At 44.1% G+C, this 14,496-nt stretch overlaps 1 protein-coding gene across 1 annotated transcript in view; it reads right to left on the reverse strand.

Annotated features, from left to right (window-relative positions):
• Positions 1–14,496, reverse strand: part of LOC138491245 (disintegrin and metalloproteinase domain-containing protein 9-like) — a 2,911,326-nt gene that overhangs the window by 1,189,974 nt on the left and 1,706,856 nt on the right. Inside the window, exon 13 of the mRNA XM_069617655.1 lies at positions 1,608–1,697. Coding sequence (XP_069473756.1) covers positions 1,608–1,697 — 90 coding nt within the window. The remainder of the gene's footprint in view (positions 1–1,607; positions 1,698–14,496) is intronic.

The raw sequence follows: 14,496 nt of genomic DNA on the forward strand, positions 1-14,496 counted from the left end.
TTGAACTTGGCTTGCTGTCCATTCATGCTCAAGTTACATGGAAAATGTGCAGTCTTCTAAGAAAATGTCTTATGGGGATAAGTAAGCGAGATAGCCTCGCCATCTTAGCAAACTACCTCTTGTTCTCCACTCACTCATTTCCACAAAAATGGAGAACACATGTTATGAATGCCCTCGCTGACGCACACATATCAATTGATCTTTTGATTACAAATCCGAATCGAGCCAAGACTAAAATGTATCAGACCGATTGGCTAGCCACTCAAGAAAAGTGCCTAAGATTAAAAGATTTTAATAGACTTCTTTTTGGTCACAAGGAATTTGGTAGTATGGCTGACTATCTCATTAAATGTCCGTCTGTAACTTTAAGAAGGAAAATTTTGCGTTTGCGTTTTAATCTATGGCCAGTCAATGAAATCTTGTTAAGACGTGGTATGGTCACAAAGAAGCAGAGCTATTGTCGGTTTTGTAATGATAAATCTCAAACAGAAACACTTGCTCATATCATTATCAAATGTAATGCTTTTGCTCCACATCGATTCAAACTGATAAAAGAAATGACATGGCAACATGTTAGTCGATCCTATGATGAAATATGGTGTGAAATTTTCAGCGCAAGAAAAATATCGATCAGCATTGCTGCTATACAATTGCTTGACATAGCATTTCCTTTGCAAAAAGAATTTCCTAAAAGATGTACCTTAGTGTACTGGAACGCCGGGGAAAAAATATATGTCTATATTTTTATATAGTTCTTTTTATATGTTGAAAGTAAATGTTGATTTTAATTGTTTATTTGTAAAAAAGAAAATTTGTAAAGTTGTACTAACAACTAAACCAAATAAAAAAAAAAAAAAAAAATATTTAGGGTCATTACTGAAAGTGTTAGACTTGTTGCATTCCTATTCTTATTTTTCTTTTTTAAAGGGGCCTGAACAAGAAAGCCAGCCACTCCAGAAGTAAAGAGGCACATTTTGCTGGCCACAGCCCAGGAGCTTGCATTACAAAAAAAAAGATATATTTTAAATTTTGTAGAGGTCGCAAGGGAGACCACAGAGGTCGCAAGGGAGACCTCAGAGGTCGCAGTTGCGACCTTTGGCGACCCCTAAATGACATCCCTGATCATTCCCTTTACAGCCATACCATTACCAAAAGTAGTTGAACAAGACAAGAGATTGACCCTTTAAATGGCTAAGCAAAATCCAACAGTATTTATTTCTAACCACCAGTATGTAACTATTTATTCCAGAGACTGATACAAGTATATGTTACTCCTTCACACTTGTTTCACACCAAGACACAGATTCCCACTTTTCAATAACAGTTTCCCTATGTGCCATTTTTAGAATTATTTACATTACTCGGAATAGACCTCAGATTACCGAGCCAATTAGAGAAGCTGTATTTGTTGAATAAACCAAAATTCTTTCCTAACCACTCAATGTTATTAGTTAGATAAGCCAGTAGTAGATTATTCTTGATATTCTGGGTAATAGTTACCCTATCAATCATCCAAATACTAATCAACAATAAAGCAGTTGTAGAACAATTTTGTCAGGTGAAAAGGAAATAGCAAAACATCATGTATACCATAAAATAAGCATTACCTTGCAATTGTTACAGCACTGACCCCATGCACACTCAGCCTTTCCTTTAAGTTTACAAGACATGTCACAACAAGGATCAGCCTGACACTCCTGAAAAGAGAAAACACATAACAAAGCTGATATATTTATGTATTTATAGAAATTATAGGCAAAGCAATGCGTTTTTGGCAACAAAAAAAAAACGTGCGCAAAATTGCAAAATTTACCATTGATAAAAGAGTAGAGGGCATAGGTCTTTTACAATGGGGTGAGAGAATGTGACTTGAAGACCAGATTTTGTAGGGGGAGGTGGAAACATAAACCAGGGACGAAGATAGGACAGAATGGCATAGGAATGGGATGGTGGAGGAAATGCTGAATTAAGGATGGACGGGTGACTGAAAAGTGCTTTAGGGTTGTCCATGAAGGGTAGGGAGAGAGGAAAACAGGGCGATGCAGTTGCGTAGAGTGCTAGGAAACAGGTTCTTCAGAAACAAATGGAGATTTGAGGTTGGATTTAAATAGTGGCGCATTGGAGTAGTATGGAGAGGGAGCGAGGAGGAGTGTCGGGTGTGTGATGAACATATAGGTAGGGTGGGGCAAGTCCATGGATAGTTTTGAAGATGAGGAGAAGAAGTTTATACTTAGCCCTTTGTTTCAGAGATAGCCAGCTAATCTAGTGACAGTCAGAGGAGGTAGAGGTAAAGCGAAAAAGGTTGAAAAGTGTGCGGAACGCGAAGTTGAGGACTTTTGTCTAGAGTTGAAAAGTATTAGGGAGAATTCTCTTCTAATGCTAATTTCCCTTACCTATAGAGTCCCCCAGCAGCTTTGCTGGTTTTGAAGGGTTTATTTTTTTCTCCTGCTAAGAGTGAGACCCTTTTCTCCCACTCTTAGACATATTGCTAGTGTGTGTTTTAGGGTATCTTGTGTGCTTATGGTCTATGAGGTTTTCTCACCCTCATGGGAATCATCTTTTAACATGTGGGTTATACAGCACCCTCCGTGCAGTACCACAGGGGTGTCGTAGCGATCCCCAAACATAGACTCCATACCCTGGGACTGACTACTGTCTCCCAGGGCATGTAAAGTCCCCATTGACTTTACTAGTCAATAATTATGAACTAAACCAGTACAACCCATCTTACTATGGAAGTACTGGAAAGGGTTAATAGTTTTTCCCTAGTGTTCATTTTCAAGGGGGTACCGTACAGTCCCTCTCTCCAAAGTTTCTGGCTGTTTGCAGTGGCTACTACCGTAAATATTCGAACGCAAATATTTCCCTATGGGATTTTCCCATTGTTCGAGGCTACCACTTTTACTGACAGCCTCTAAAATACTGCTGGTTTATTTTAATATTTACTTTACTCCGGTAGGTTTTTATTGCCAGAACTTTAATAATATTTCTTTCTCGTGTCTTTTTCTGAAATCCTAACCCAGGTCAGGGGATCCTTTGTTCGTCCTTTTGGCGGGCTTGGCACAGAAGCCCCCCTTTCAGCGCCACTGAGTCTGGGGTAGACAGGATGTGTGGGAGGGGGAATAGGCACCCTGGACAGGGTTACCTATATAACCCAAGTCACACTCTGCCCTGATAGGCTGGGGGGTTATCCCGCCAGGATAGCCACCCCACTGTGTGAGTGACAGCTAGGCTGTATGAATGGGGGTCTTGCTGCATAAAAGCATGGTCCTGAGGACTGGTGGACAAGACGTCACCACTGGAAGTAAGAAACCGAAGAGGAGAGAAGCCAAAGACATCTGCAACGATTGATCCACCGGTGAAGACCTGCTGCAGATCCTCACCACTTTTCTCCAACGACTCGAGAAAATCTTCACTGCAAGAGTCTTCTTCCCTTCAGCTGGTGGGGTCAACCAGTTCGCCAATCGCCTTCCAGGACCTGCCTTGGTCGAATCGCCAGTGCCAAGCACTAGGAGACCGGATAGCCAGGCACCCGTCAACCACGACTGCGATTTAACGGAGCGCACCTTTTATTCCGTTTTGGCAGCACTGCGGCTGGTTTCATCCCTGGGCAGTGCAGTAACTCGAACCTTCCGCACGTCGAGAGCCTCTCTTCCTCTGCTGGATCTCCCGAACTGCAGGAACTGCCAGGAATTACCGCCACCGCAGGAGCCTCTTCCACTTTCAAGGTACATTGTTCCGCCAGGCCTCCCGTTTCGTTGGGTATTGCTAAAGGTGTTTTAAATCCTTTACTTACCTTCTGGGCTGGCCGCCTTTTCGTCTAACATTATCTTTCAACGTCCTGCAACCGCCTTTTCAATCGTTAAACAAAGACTTGACTGCAGCTACTAGAACATTTTGAACTTAGGCACTTTGCCTTGTACCACTGACTCTGGCACAAGCCTCTTGACTCTGGCTAGATCTGTTACAAATGCCTTCTCTAGATTGTTTCTCTCCAAGAAATGTGTTGGTGCACCTTAAACTCGTATAACCACCTTTCCTTCCCTTTTATATATTGCTGAAGTGCCATTTTGCTCGGTTTTCAACCAGAGTACTGTTGATGCTAAAGTGCTGCCTTGCTTAACTTGTTCACAATCCACTTGGGAAGTGTTGCTTGTGTGTTTTAGGAGTCTAAACATGTATAAATTGTTCTTTTCCTCCCTCTGAAGAAATTGTTAGAGTGCCATTTCTGCTTAGTTGACACTGTGGTGTTTTGCACAGTTTTCACTCTTGCTCAAACTTGTCTACAATTTAAATAGAGAGTTGTGTATACTTTTCCTTACTGTTTTAACTTACTTTATTAATAGTGATTTGTGTGTGAACATCAGAGTGTGCAAAATAAATATATATATTCTTTTTGATACAAAGCTTTGGTCAGTGCTTCCTTGTTCCATAGTATTGTAGTCCGATTGTGTAAACCCTGAATACTGCTCATCTCCCTCTTGAGATAAGTCTGACTGCTTAGCCACAGCTATCACTAAATCTTTGTGGTACGGACTTATACCAAAGGGGATTTATTGCATATACCTGTAGTCTTAATCTTCTGTAGTGCTCCCTAAGGAAACTGCACAGGATTCTGCCTAACACTGGTGTACAGCGGTGAGGATAAAAGTATTGGATTTACATTTTAGAGTGCTGCTAGTACCTTGCTTCAATTAACCACAAGGCTTAACAATCACTAAATGGTTATTTTAAAAGTCAATTATGGAGAGCTATAGCCAGGAGTCCCTCCTTGTAAATACTGCAGATTATTTAAGGGATCTGTGCAGACAGAAAAGTCTTCCTGTCAAAGGCAAGAAATCAGAAATGATTGAAAGATTGTTAGAACACCAAAGACTGGAGAGTGGGGCTGTAGTGCCTGCTCCTCCAGCAAATGTAGCAAACACTGAGGATGATAATGTTGCTGATATTGTTGAAGCAGATGAGGAAAAGGAGGCTGACAATGTAACCCCCTCTGGCCCTCTGCCTGCTCAAAGGCCTCAACCTGTGGCTACTGAACCATTATCAGGTTCACATTAAGTCCTGAATTTATCACCCTAGAAAAAATGAGGCTTGAACTTGAATTCAAAAGAATGAGTGCTCAAACTGAACAGAAACATCAAGAACTAAGGTTAAAAGAAATGGAGCTCAACCATGAGCTAGAGATGAAGAAATTGTCTTTGGAAAATGCTTCTCTGCCCGAATCCTCTAGATCCTCCCGTCCAAAAAGACCCTGGATGCCTGAAGAGATTGTGGGCTTGTATGAACCTAAGTTGGATGTGTTAGATTGGTTAGCTATGTTTGAATACAATCATGGGCTCCAGGAAATCACAGGGAATCAGTTGATCCCCTGGTTATTCTCTAGGCTCCTCCTGTTGCATCCAATGTGGTAATGGAGTTGGGGGAGGCGGATAGGATGGATTATGAATGTGTGAAACTAGGTTTGATAGCTAGATTTGGGAAGACCCCTTCGTAGTACCTTAAGTGGTTTAGGACCCTCAAAAAGCATGATAGTACCCCTTAGGCTACTTGGGTGAATGAATGTTTGAAAAACCTAGAGGGATGGATTAAGGGTTACAGAGTGAACACTTATGAAGGAATGAGAAATCTTTCCATGTTGGAGTCTATCTATGATGCGTGCTCTCCTGAGCTCAGACAGCACTTGGCTGATTCAAAGGAACTGGATTCCAAGAAGCTAGCTAAGGCTGCTGCCTTGTGGGTTGCCAACAGGGCCACTCACAGGGATTCAGGAGTCACTCAGAAAAAGGATGAGGGAAAGCAGCCTAAGAAAGACAACAAAGAGAATTCCAATAATTCCAAATCCAAAGAGGGCCACAAACAAAACTCTAAGGGTAAGCCACAAGGGAAAACAACTCAGGCTAGTGTACCTTCTGGTCCCAGACCAGAAGGAGGTCAGAGCAAACTACCATTCATAAAGACATTTGGAAAATGTTATGTTTGTAGCTCAAATCACCATGTGAAAGGGGATGCCAGATGTAAGAGTAAACCTTCAGGGGTCTACACTGTCTCCTTAGCCTTCACTCCAGAGGAGGAAGTACAAATGGTCAGTGGAAACCTTCAACTACTGGCTGAAGACCCCATCCGAGTCTCAGCTAGTGTATCTTTGGTATCCTTGGGGTTGTGGGAACAACAGAATTTAGATGTGTATAATTCTATCCCAAATAATACTAAAGAGTATTATTAGGACAGTGTCCTAATGAATGGTCTGCCATTAGAGACACTCGAGCCAGCATAACTGTGGTGGATGAATCTTTTTTCAAGATGGAGGATGTTGCTAAGGCACCCAAACGCCTCACCAAGTTAGCTGGAGGACCTGTACAGATGCTTCCCCAGTTACCAGCTCTCATCCAGTGCAATTAAATGACTGTCAGAATACCTGTTAGTGTGCAATCTGAAGTACCTGGAAGGGTGTTATTGGGCAATGATCTTAAAGATCTTGGAGTAGCGTCAAGTACTCCCAGAACTCCTAGTAAGGGATTACAGGAGCTCACCAGACCTGCAAGCGAGAGGACCTTGAGAGGATCTCCTGAGGGGATGATGGAAAAATAAATCACTCCTATTCCACTGGAGTTACTAACTGCAATTAAACACAAGACTTCTAAGAAGAAACCAGCAGACAGCACTCCAGTGCTACCAACCAGGAAATCACCTAGGTTGTCAAAAATCACACCTGTGATTCCTCCTCTAGCTGAGGCTGAGAGGGAGATACAACCCGGTGTGGTTGAACTAGAGCCCGAGGATTCAGATCTAGTAGAAGCCCAGGATCTTATTGGAGATCTTGACCCTTTGGACCATCCTGAGCTGCAGTCTTTACTGGCAGAAGGTGGCCCCAATAGGGGAAAAGGGGAAAAGAGAATGTCCAAGTCTGGAAGGTCTTCTCCACCAGGCAGCTTCTCAACTTGAAGGGCAAGAGCCTGGGAAGTATAGGTTACACTGGGAAGATGGCCTCCTTTATAGTGAACCGACTTGAGTCAATCCCTGGAGATTATAAAAGACTTGTAGTGCCCCAAGAGAACAGACTCCAATTATTACAACTAGCCCATGAGATACCTTTGGCTGATCACTTGAGTTTCAAAAAGACCAAGGAAAGGCTCTCTCTCTACTTTTATTGGCCTAAAATGGGGGCTGAGGTAGATAAGTATTGCAAGAGTTGCCACACCTGCCAAACTTCTGGTAAGAGTGGATCCAAGAACGTGGCACCTTTAGTGCCTCTCCCTGTGGTGGGAGTACCATTTGAGAGGGTGGGAATCGACATTGTCGGTCTTCTTGACCCTCCAACCTGTTCAGGCAACAGGTTCATCCTTGTTGTAGTAGACCATGCTACTAGGTACCCTGAAGCAATTCCTATGAGGACTGTTACAGCTCAGGCTGTGGCTAAGGCCCTCCTTGGTATTTTTACCAGGGATGGGTTTCCTAAGGAGGTAATATCCGACAGGGGGTCAAATTCTATGTCCCACTACATGAAGGCCATGTGGAAAAACTGTGGAGTTACCTACAAGTTCTCAACAGCATACCACCCTCAGACAAATGGGTTGGTAGAAAGGTTCAACAGAACCATGATGAGCATGATAGGAGCTTTAGAGGACCCCCTTAAGAAAAAGTGGGATCTTCTACTGCCATGCCTTCTCTTTGCATACAGATAAGTCCCTCAGGAGGGAGTGGGTTACAGTCCCTTTGTACTTCTCTATGGCCATCCGCTCAGAGGTCCATTGGCCCTGGTCAATGAGGGGTTGGAGAGTGTTCCTTCCCCCAAGCCAGTCAGAGTGACTGACTATGTGATAGGACTCCGGAGGAGAATGTCACACATGATGGATGAGGCAACTGAAAACGTGAAAGCAGGTCAGGCTCTGGTTAAGCATTGGCATGACCAGAAGGCCAACATGGTTGAGTTTGCTCAAGACCAGCTAGTTCTTGTTATGGTGCCAACAAGGCAGAGGGCCTTGCAGGACAAGTGGATAGGACCCTTCAAGATTGTGGGAAAACTTGGAGAGGTGAACTATCTGGTGGATTTAGGCAATCCTAAGGAGGCTCAGAGAGTCTTTCACACCAACCGTCTAAAAGCTCATGTCTCGAGACCAGAACTGGGAGCTTTGATCTAGCCTCAGCTCAAGAGGAGGAGGAGAGTGAACCTCTGCCTGACCTTCTCAGAGGCAAACCTTTACATGAGCAAATAGAAGGAGTTAATCTCTCTTCTAATCTTATTTCTTAACAACAGGAGGAGTGCAAAGTTTTGTTAAACCAATTTGCCCCCTTGTTTTCACTTTCACCAGGCTTCACCCCTTGGGGCCAGCATGAAATAAACACTGGTGACTGTTTGCCTGTCAAATGCAGGGGTTACAGACTGTAAGAGAATGTCAGAACCCACATCAAAGGAGAGGTCAACAAGATACTTGATCTCGGGGTAATAGAACCCTCTACTAGTCCATGGTCTAGCCCAGTTGTGTTAGTACCAAAGGCAGGATTCAAGGAGTTGAGATTCTGTGTGGACTATAGAGCTCTAAATGCACCCACTAAGACTGATGCCCATCCCTTGCCAAGGACAGATGAGCTGGTGGATAGACTTGGTTCAGCCAAGTTCCTCAGCACATTTGATCTCACGTCAGGCTATTGGTAAATAGCCCTGACAGACCATCCCAAGGAGAAAACTGCATTCTCCACCCCAGTTGGCTTATACCAGTTTAAGGTTATGCCTTTTGGCTTAAAGAATGCATCTGCTACATTCTGTATGGGATGGAGGACTTCTGCATGGCATACGTGGATGACATTGCAGTATTCAGCCCTACTTGGAAAGAACATGTTGACCATCTAGGATATGTTTTGCAGGCTCTTGAGCAGGCCCAACTGACCATAAAGGCAAGCAAATGTCAAATTGGTCAGAGTAAAGTGGTCTACCTTGGTCATGAGGTAGGAGGTGGTAAAATAAGTCCTTTGCTCAGAAAGATAGAAGCTCTGCAAAATTGGACAACACCTACTACTCAAACCCAGGTGAGAGCCTTCTTAGGTCTCACTGGGTATTGCAGGAATTCCTTTGAGAACTATGGGACCATAGCTTCTCCACTGAATGTGATCTCCTCTCCTAAATTCACAGAAAAGGTCAAATGGAATGAGGAGTGTAATCAGGCCTTTGAAAGCCTAAAAAGAGCCCTTTGTCAAGCTCCAGTTCTAAGAGCTCCTAACTACCACAAACCATTCATTGTGCAAACAGATGCTTCTAATACAGGCATAGGTGCAGTCCTTTGTCAACTGGATGAGAAAGGTAGGGAACACCCCATTTGCTTCATCAGTAGGAAACTGAAGGAATCTGAGACAAGGTGGGCAACTATTGAGAGAGAATGTTTTGCCATTGTGTGGTCTCTGAAGAAGTTTAGGCCATACTTGTATGGTTCTACTTTCACCATTCAGACTGACCACCAACCCTTGAGATGGTTAATGCAAATGAAAGGGGAAAACCCAAAACGGTTAAGATGGTCAATCTGCTTCCAAGGGTTTGATTTTACCATTGAGCACAGGTCAGAATGTCACCACCAAAATGCTGATGGTCTACTAGGATGTTTTTAACCGACTAGAGGTAAGTAAGAGACTCATCCAGGAGTGGATTAGATCCTCCTGTCCCTTGGTCTGGCGGGGGGGGGCGAGTGTTAGGGAGAATTCTCTTCTAAGGCTAATTTCCCTTACCTATAGAGTCCTCCAGCAGCTTTGCTGGATTTGAAGGGTTTATTTTTTTCTCCTGCTAAGAGTGAGACCCTTTTCTCCCACTCTTAGACAGATTGCTAGTGTGTGTTTTAGGCTATCTTGGGTGCTTATGGTCTATGGGGTTTTTCTCACCCTCATAGGAATCATCTTTTTAACATGTGTGTTACACAGCACCCTACGTGCAGTACCACAGTACCACAGGGGTGTTGTAGCAACCCCCAAACATAGACTCCATACCCTGGGACTGACTACTGTCGCCCAGGGCATGTAAAGTCCCCATTGACTTTACTAGTCAATAATTATGAACTAAACCAGTACAACCCATCTTACTATGGAAGTACTGGAAAGGGTTAATAGTTTTTCCCTAGTGTTCATTTTCAAGGGGGTACCGTACAGTCCCTCTCTCCAAAGTTTCTGGCTGGTGGCAGTGGTTCCTACTGTAAATATTCAACCGCGAATATTTCCCTATGGGATTTTCCCATTGCTCCAGGCTACCACTTTACTGACAGCCTCTAACATATCGCCGGTTTATTTTAATATTAACTTTACTCCGGTAGGTTTTCATTGCCAGAAATTGAATAATATTTCTTTCTCGTGTCTTTCTCTGAAATCCTAACCCAGTTTGGGGATCCTTTGTTCGTTCTTTTGGCGGGCTTCTGCACAGAAGCCCTCCTTTCGGCGCCACTGAGTCTGGTGTAGACATGATGTGTGGGATGGGGAATAGGCACCCTGGACAGGGTTACCTAGGCAACCCAGGTTGCACTCTGCCCTGATAGGCTGGGGGGTTATACCGCCAGGATAGCCACCCCACTGTGTGAGTGACAGCTAGGCTGTATGAATGGGGGTCTTGCCGCATAAAAGCAGGGTCCTGAGGACTGGAGGACAAGACGTCGCCACTGGAACTAAGAAGCCGAAGAGTGGAGAAGCCAAAGACATCTGCAATGACTGAACCACTGGTGAAGCCCTGCTGCAGATACTCACCACTTTTCTCCAACAACTCGAGAAGATCTTCACCTGCAAGAGTCTTCTTCCCTTCAGCTGGTGGGGTCAACCAGTTCACCAATCGCCTTCCAGGACCTGCCTTGGTCGAATCGCCAGTGCCAAGCACTAGGAGACCGGATAGCCAGGCACCCATCCACCACGACTGCGATTAAAAGGAGCGTACCTTTTATTCCGTTTTGGAAGCACAGTGGCTGGTTTCATCCATGGGCAGTGCAGTAACTCGAACCTTCCTCCACGACGAGAGCCTCTCTTCCTCTGCTGGATCTCACGAGCTGCAGGAACTGCCAGGAACGACCGCCACCGCAAGAGCCTCTTCCACTTTCAAGGTACATTGTTCCGCTAGGCCTCCCGTTTCATTGGGTATTGATAAAGGTGTTTTAAATCCTTTACTTACCTTCTGGGCTGGCCGCCTTTTCGTCTAACATTATCTTTCTACGTCCTGCAACCGCATATTCAATCGTTTATCAAAGACTTGACTGCAGCTGCTAGAACATTTTTAACCTAGGCACTTTGCATTGTACCACTGACTCTCGTACAAGCCTCTTGACTCTGGCTAGATCTGTTACAACTGCCTTCTCTAGATTGTTTCTCTCCAAGAAATGTGTTGGTGCACCTAAAACTCTTATAACCACCTTTCCTTCCCTTTTATATATTGCTGAAGTGCCATTTTGCTCGGTTTTCACCAAAGTACTGTTGATGCTAAAGTGCTGCCTTGCTTAACTTGTTCACAATCCACTTGGGAAGTGTTGCTGGTGTGTTTTAGGAGTCTTCACCTGTATAACTTGTTCTTTCCCTCCCTCTGAAAAAATGCCATTTCTACTTAGTTGACACTGTACAGTTTTGCTCAGTTTTCACTATTGCTCAAACTTGTCTACAATTTAAATAGGGAGTGTATACTTTTCCTGACTGTTTTAACTTACTTTAATAATAGTGATTTGTGTGTGAACATCAGAGTGTGTAAAATAAATATATATATTCTTTTTGATACAAAGCTTTGGTCAGTGTTTCCTTGTTCCATAGTATTGTAGTCCTATTGTGTAAATCCTGAATACTGCTCATCTCCCTCTTGAGATAAGTATGACTGCTTAGCCACAGCTACCAACTAAATCTGTGTGGTACAGACTGACACCAAAGGGGATTTATTGCATATACCTGCAGTCTTAATCTTCTGTAGTGCTCCATGTTAGGCAGAATCCTGTGCAGTGCCCTTAGGGACCACTACCAATTAAGACTACAGGTGACAATACAAGTTTTACCTTTGGTACAAGCCTGTACTACTATGTTAAAGTGGAGGCAGTAGCTGAGCAGCCAGGCTTATCTCAAGAGTATATGAGAAGTAGCAGAGATTACACAAAGGGACCACCATTACTGTGACTCAAGCAAACACTGACTCAAGGTTTCAGGTAAAAAATATAAGTACATATATTTTTTAGACCATTTGTTATAAACACAACACTTCTATTAATTCAAAACCACACGTAAAATATACTACCACCAACCAATTCACTTTGGTACACTCTAACTCAAGACAGTTTGGTCTTACTAAAGAAACGCGTATCCGCGGCAAGAATTGTTACCGGGGCAAAAACACACTTAGCACCTGGTTTAACCAGAGAGTGTTTGGGGCAAAAATCACAGGCAATACTTTTGTCAAGGCAGACAGAATCAGAGAACACTCAGACAGAAATTCATGAGTCATTAGGCCGGAGCCAGTGTCAAGTGGAACCGGGTTCCTGTTGTCGAGGATCACACAGTCGGATAGTTCGAGATTCAACGTTGCCAGGAGTACTTAGATATTGTCAACAGAGGAAGCAAATGTTATAAGAAGGAGAGAAGACAAGGGCAAGCCTTGGAGATGAAGAAAAGGCATTCACCATAATTCCTCAAGCAGAACACAGTACCTTATTCAATGGAGAAGTTGGTGCCCTGGCAGTTGTTCCTGTTGGTTTCCTGCAGACCCAGGGTTCCTGGAGCTTCGAGGTGAAGGAAGACATCAGGAGGGGTCTGCACCACCCAGGGATGAAGCCGGCAGCAGCGACGATGAATAAAAGGTGCGCTCCTTAAAAACACGAGAGGCTCTTCAGATGGCTATCCGGACCACTACAGCAGTGTGCAGCGATTTTGACCAAGAAGAGGATCCTCTGGCTGTGGAAGATGAGCTGGTTATCCCCACCAAGCTCAAGGGAAGAAGACTCGGGACTCGATCTTCTCTGGACATTGAAGGGTAGCTAGCTTGGACCTGCAGCAGGGCTTCAGGGGTAGTTGCAGCAGCCGTCTTCTTCTCCGCTTCTCTTTGGTTCCTTGTAGTTCCAGTGGCGACTCTGACTTCTAGCCCAAGAGACCTGCCTTTTACGCGAAAATCCCCCATTCACACAGCCTGGCTGTCAATCACGCAGCCCGAGGGTTCTCCGGCCCGGACAACCACCTCAGCCAATCATGGCAAAGTGCGACTTGGGTTTCCTAGGATACCCTGTGCAGGGGGTGACTACACCCCTCCCTCACATTCAGCCCACCTAGACAACCAGGCGCCTGGAGGAGGGCTTCTGAGCAGAAGCCTGCCAAAAGACGGTGAACAAAGAAGGCAAACCTGGTTTGCCGTGCAAAGTAATGTACAAGAATGACTTTAACAAAAAGAAATGGCGAATAAACCCGACCGGAGCCAAAAGAAAAAGTATTTGGTCAAGCGGGTTTAAGTTCGAGGCTAATATAATAGCCTAAAACAATCCCACATTTATATAGTATAATCGCAGTAGAAAAGTTAGGGTAGATACCACTGCCACCAGCCAAGTCTAAATGTTAAAAGAGCTAAACAATGCACTAGGAGGTACAGATCCAAAAGGGATAAGAAATAACCCTTTCCAGTACTCCATGGAAGATGGGGTGTACTGGATCTCTGGTAAATTGACTAATTAATGGCAACTTTACCCTTTTCTGGGGGACTCTAGTCAGTCCCAGAAATGGAGTCGGTGGGAAGTCTAAAAGACAACCCTGTGTCACTGCACTGAACGTGCTGTGTAACACACAAAAGAAGGGGACTACTGAAGTGGTGTACTTCAGAGTCCACAATCATAAAAACAGGTAAAAGACACATGTCAAAACATGGGAAAGAGTGGGGGAAAAGCTCACACTCTTACCAAGTGAAAAAAATAAACTCCAGAAGTCCAGCAAAGCTCCTGGGGGACTCACTAGGTGAGGGAAATTAGCCATAACATGTGAATTCTCCCTAACACTCCCTAAGGGAACTGCACATAGTTGGGAAGGTGAGAGAGGGGACCGGAACAGTAATCAGATCTAGAAAGGACTATGGAGGAGACTAGCCGTTTAGCAGTATTGAACAGATTTTTCTGACAGATTGTGAGATGAAGAGTTAGAAGTTGTGTGATGGGTCAAGATGACACCAAGGTTACGAGTAGAAGCAGAGTATGAAGGTAGTTAGGAGAGAAGAGAAAAAGAGGGGGAAAGGAAGAGATAGCCTGTTTGGCTGGGAAGTAGAGAGCTTCAGTCTTAGTGGAGTTGGGAATGACTGAGTGAGACACACTCCAATGTTTAATGGCAGAGAGATCGTTTGAAATTCTTGACAACAGTTTGTCGCATATGAAGTGAAATAAGAAAAAGATCTGAGTGTCGTCAGCAAAGAGTTGATAGAAGAAGCCGTAAAAGGAGATCAGGGCGCCAAGCGATGAAGTAGAGAGAATCAAGAGACGTGGACCAAGAACAGACCAATGGGGAAACTCCAAATGTAAGGGAGATGAGTGTGGAGGT

Source organism: Ambystoma mexicanum, chromosome 10 (genome assembly GCF_040938575.1).
Source record: "Ambystoma mexicanum isolate Mex_15411 chromosome 10, UKY_AmexF1_1, whole genome shotgun sequence".
NCBI lineage: Eukaryota > Metazoa > Chordata > Amphibia > Caudata > Ambystomatidae > Ambystoma > Ambystoma mexicanum.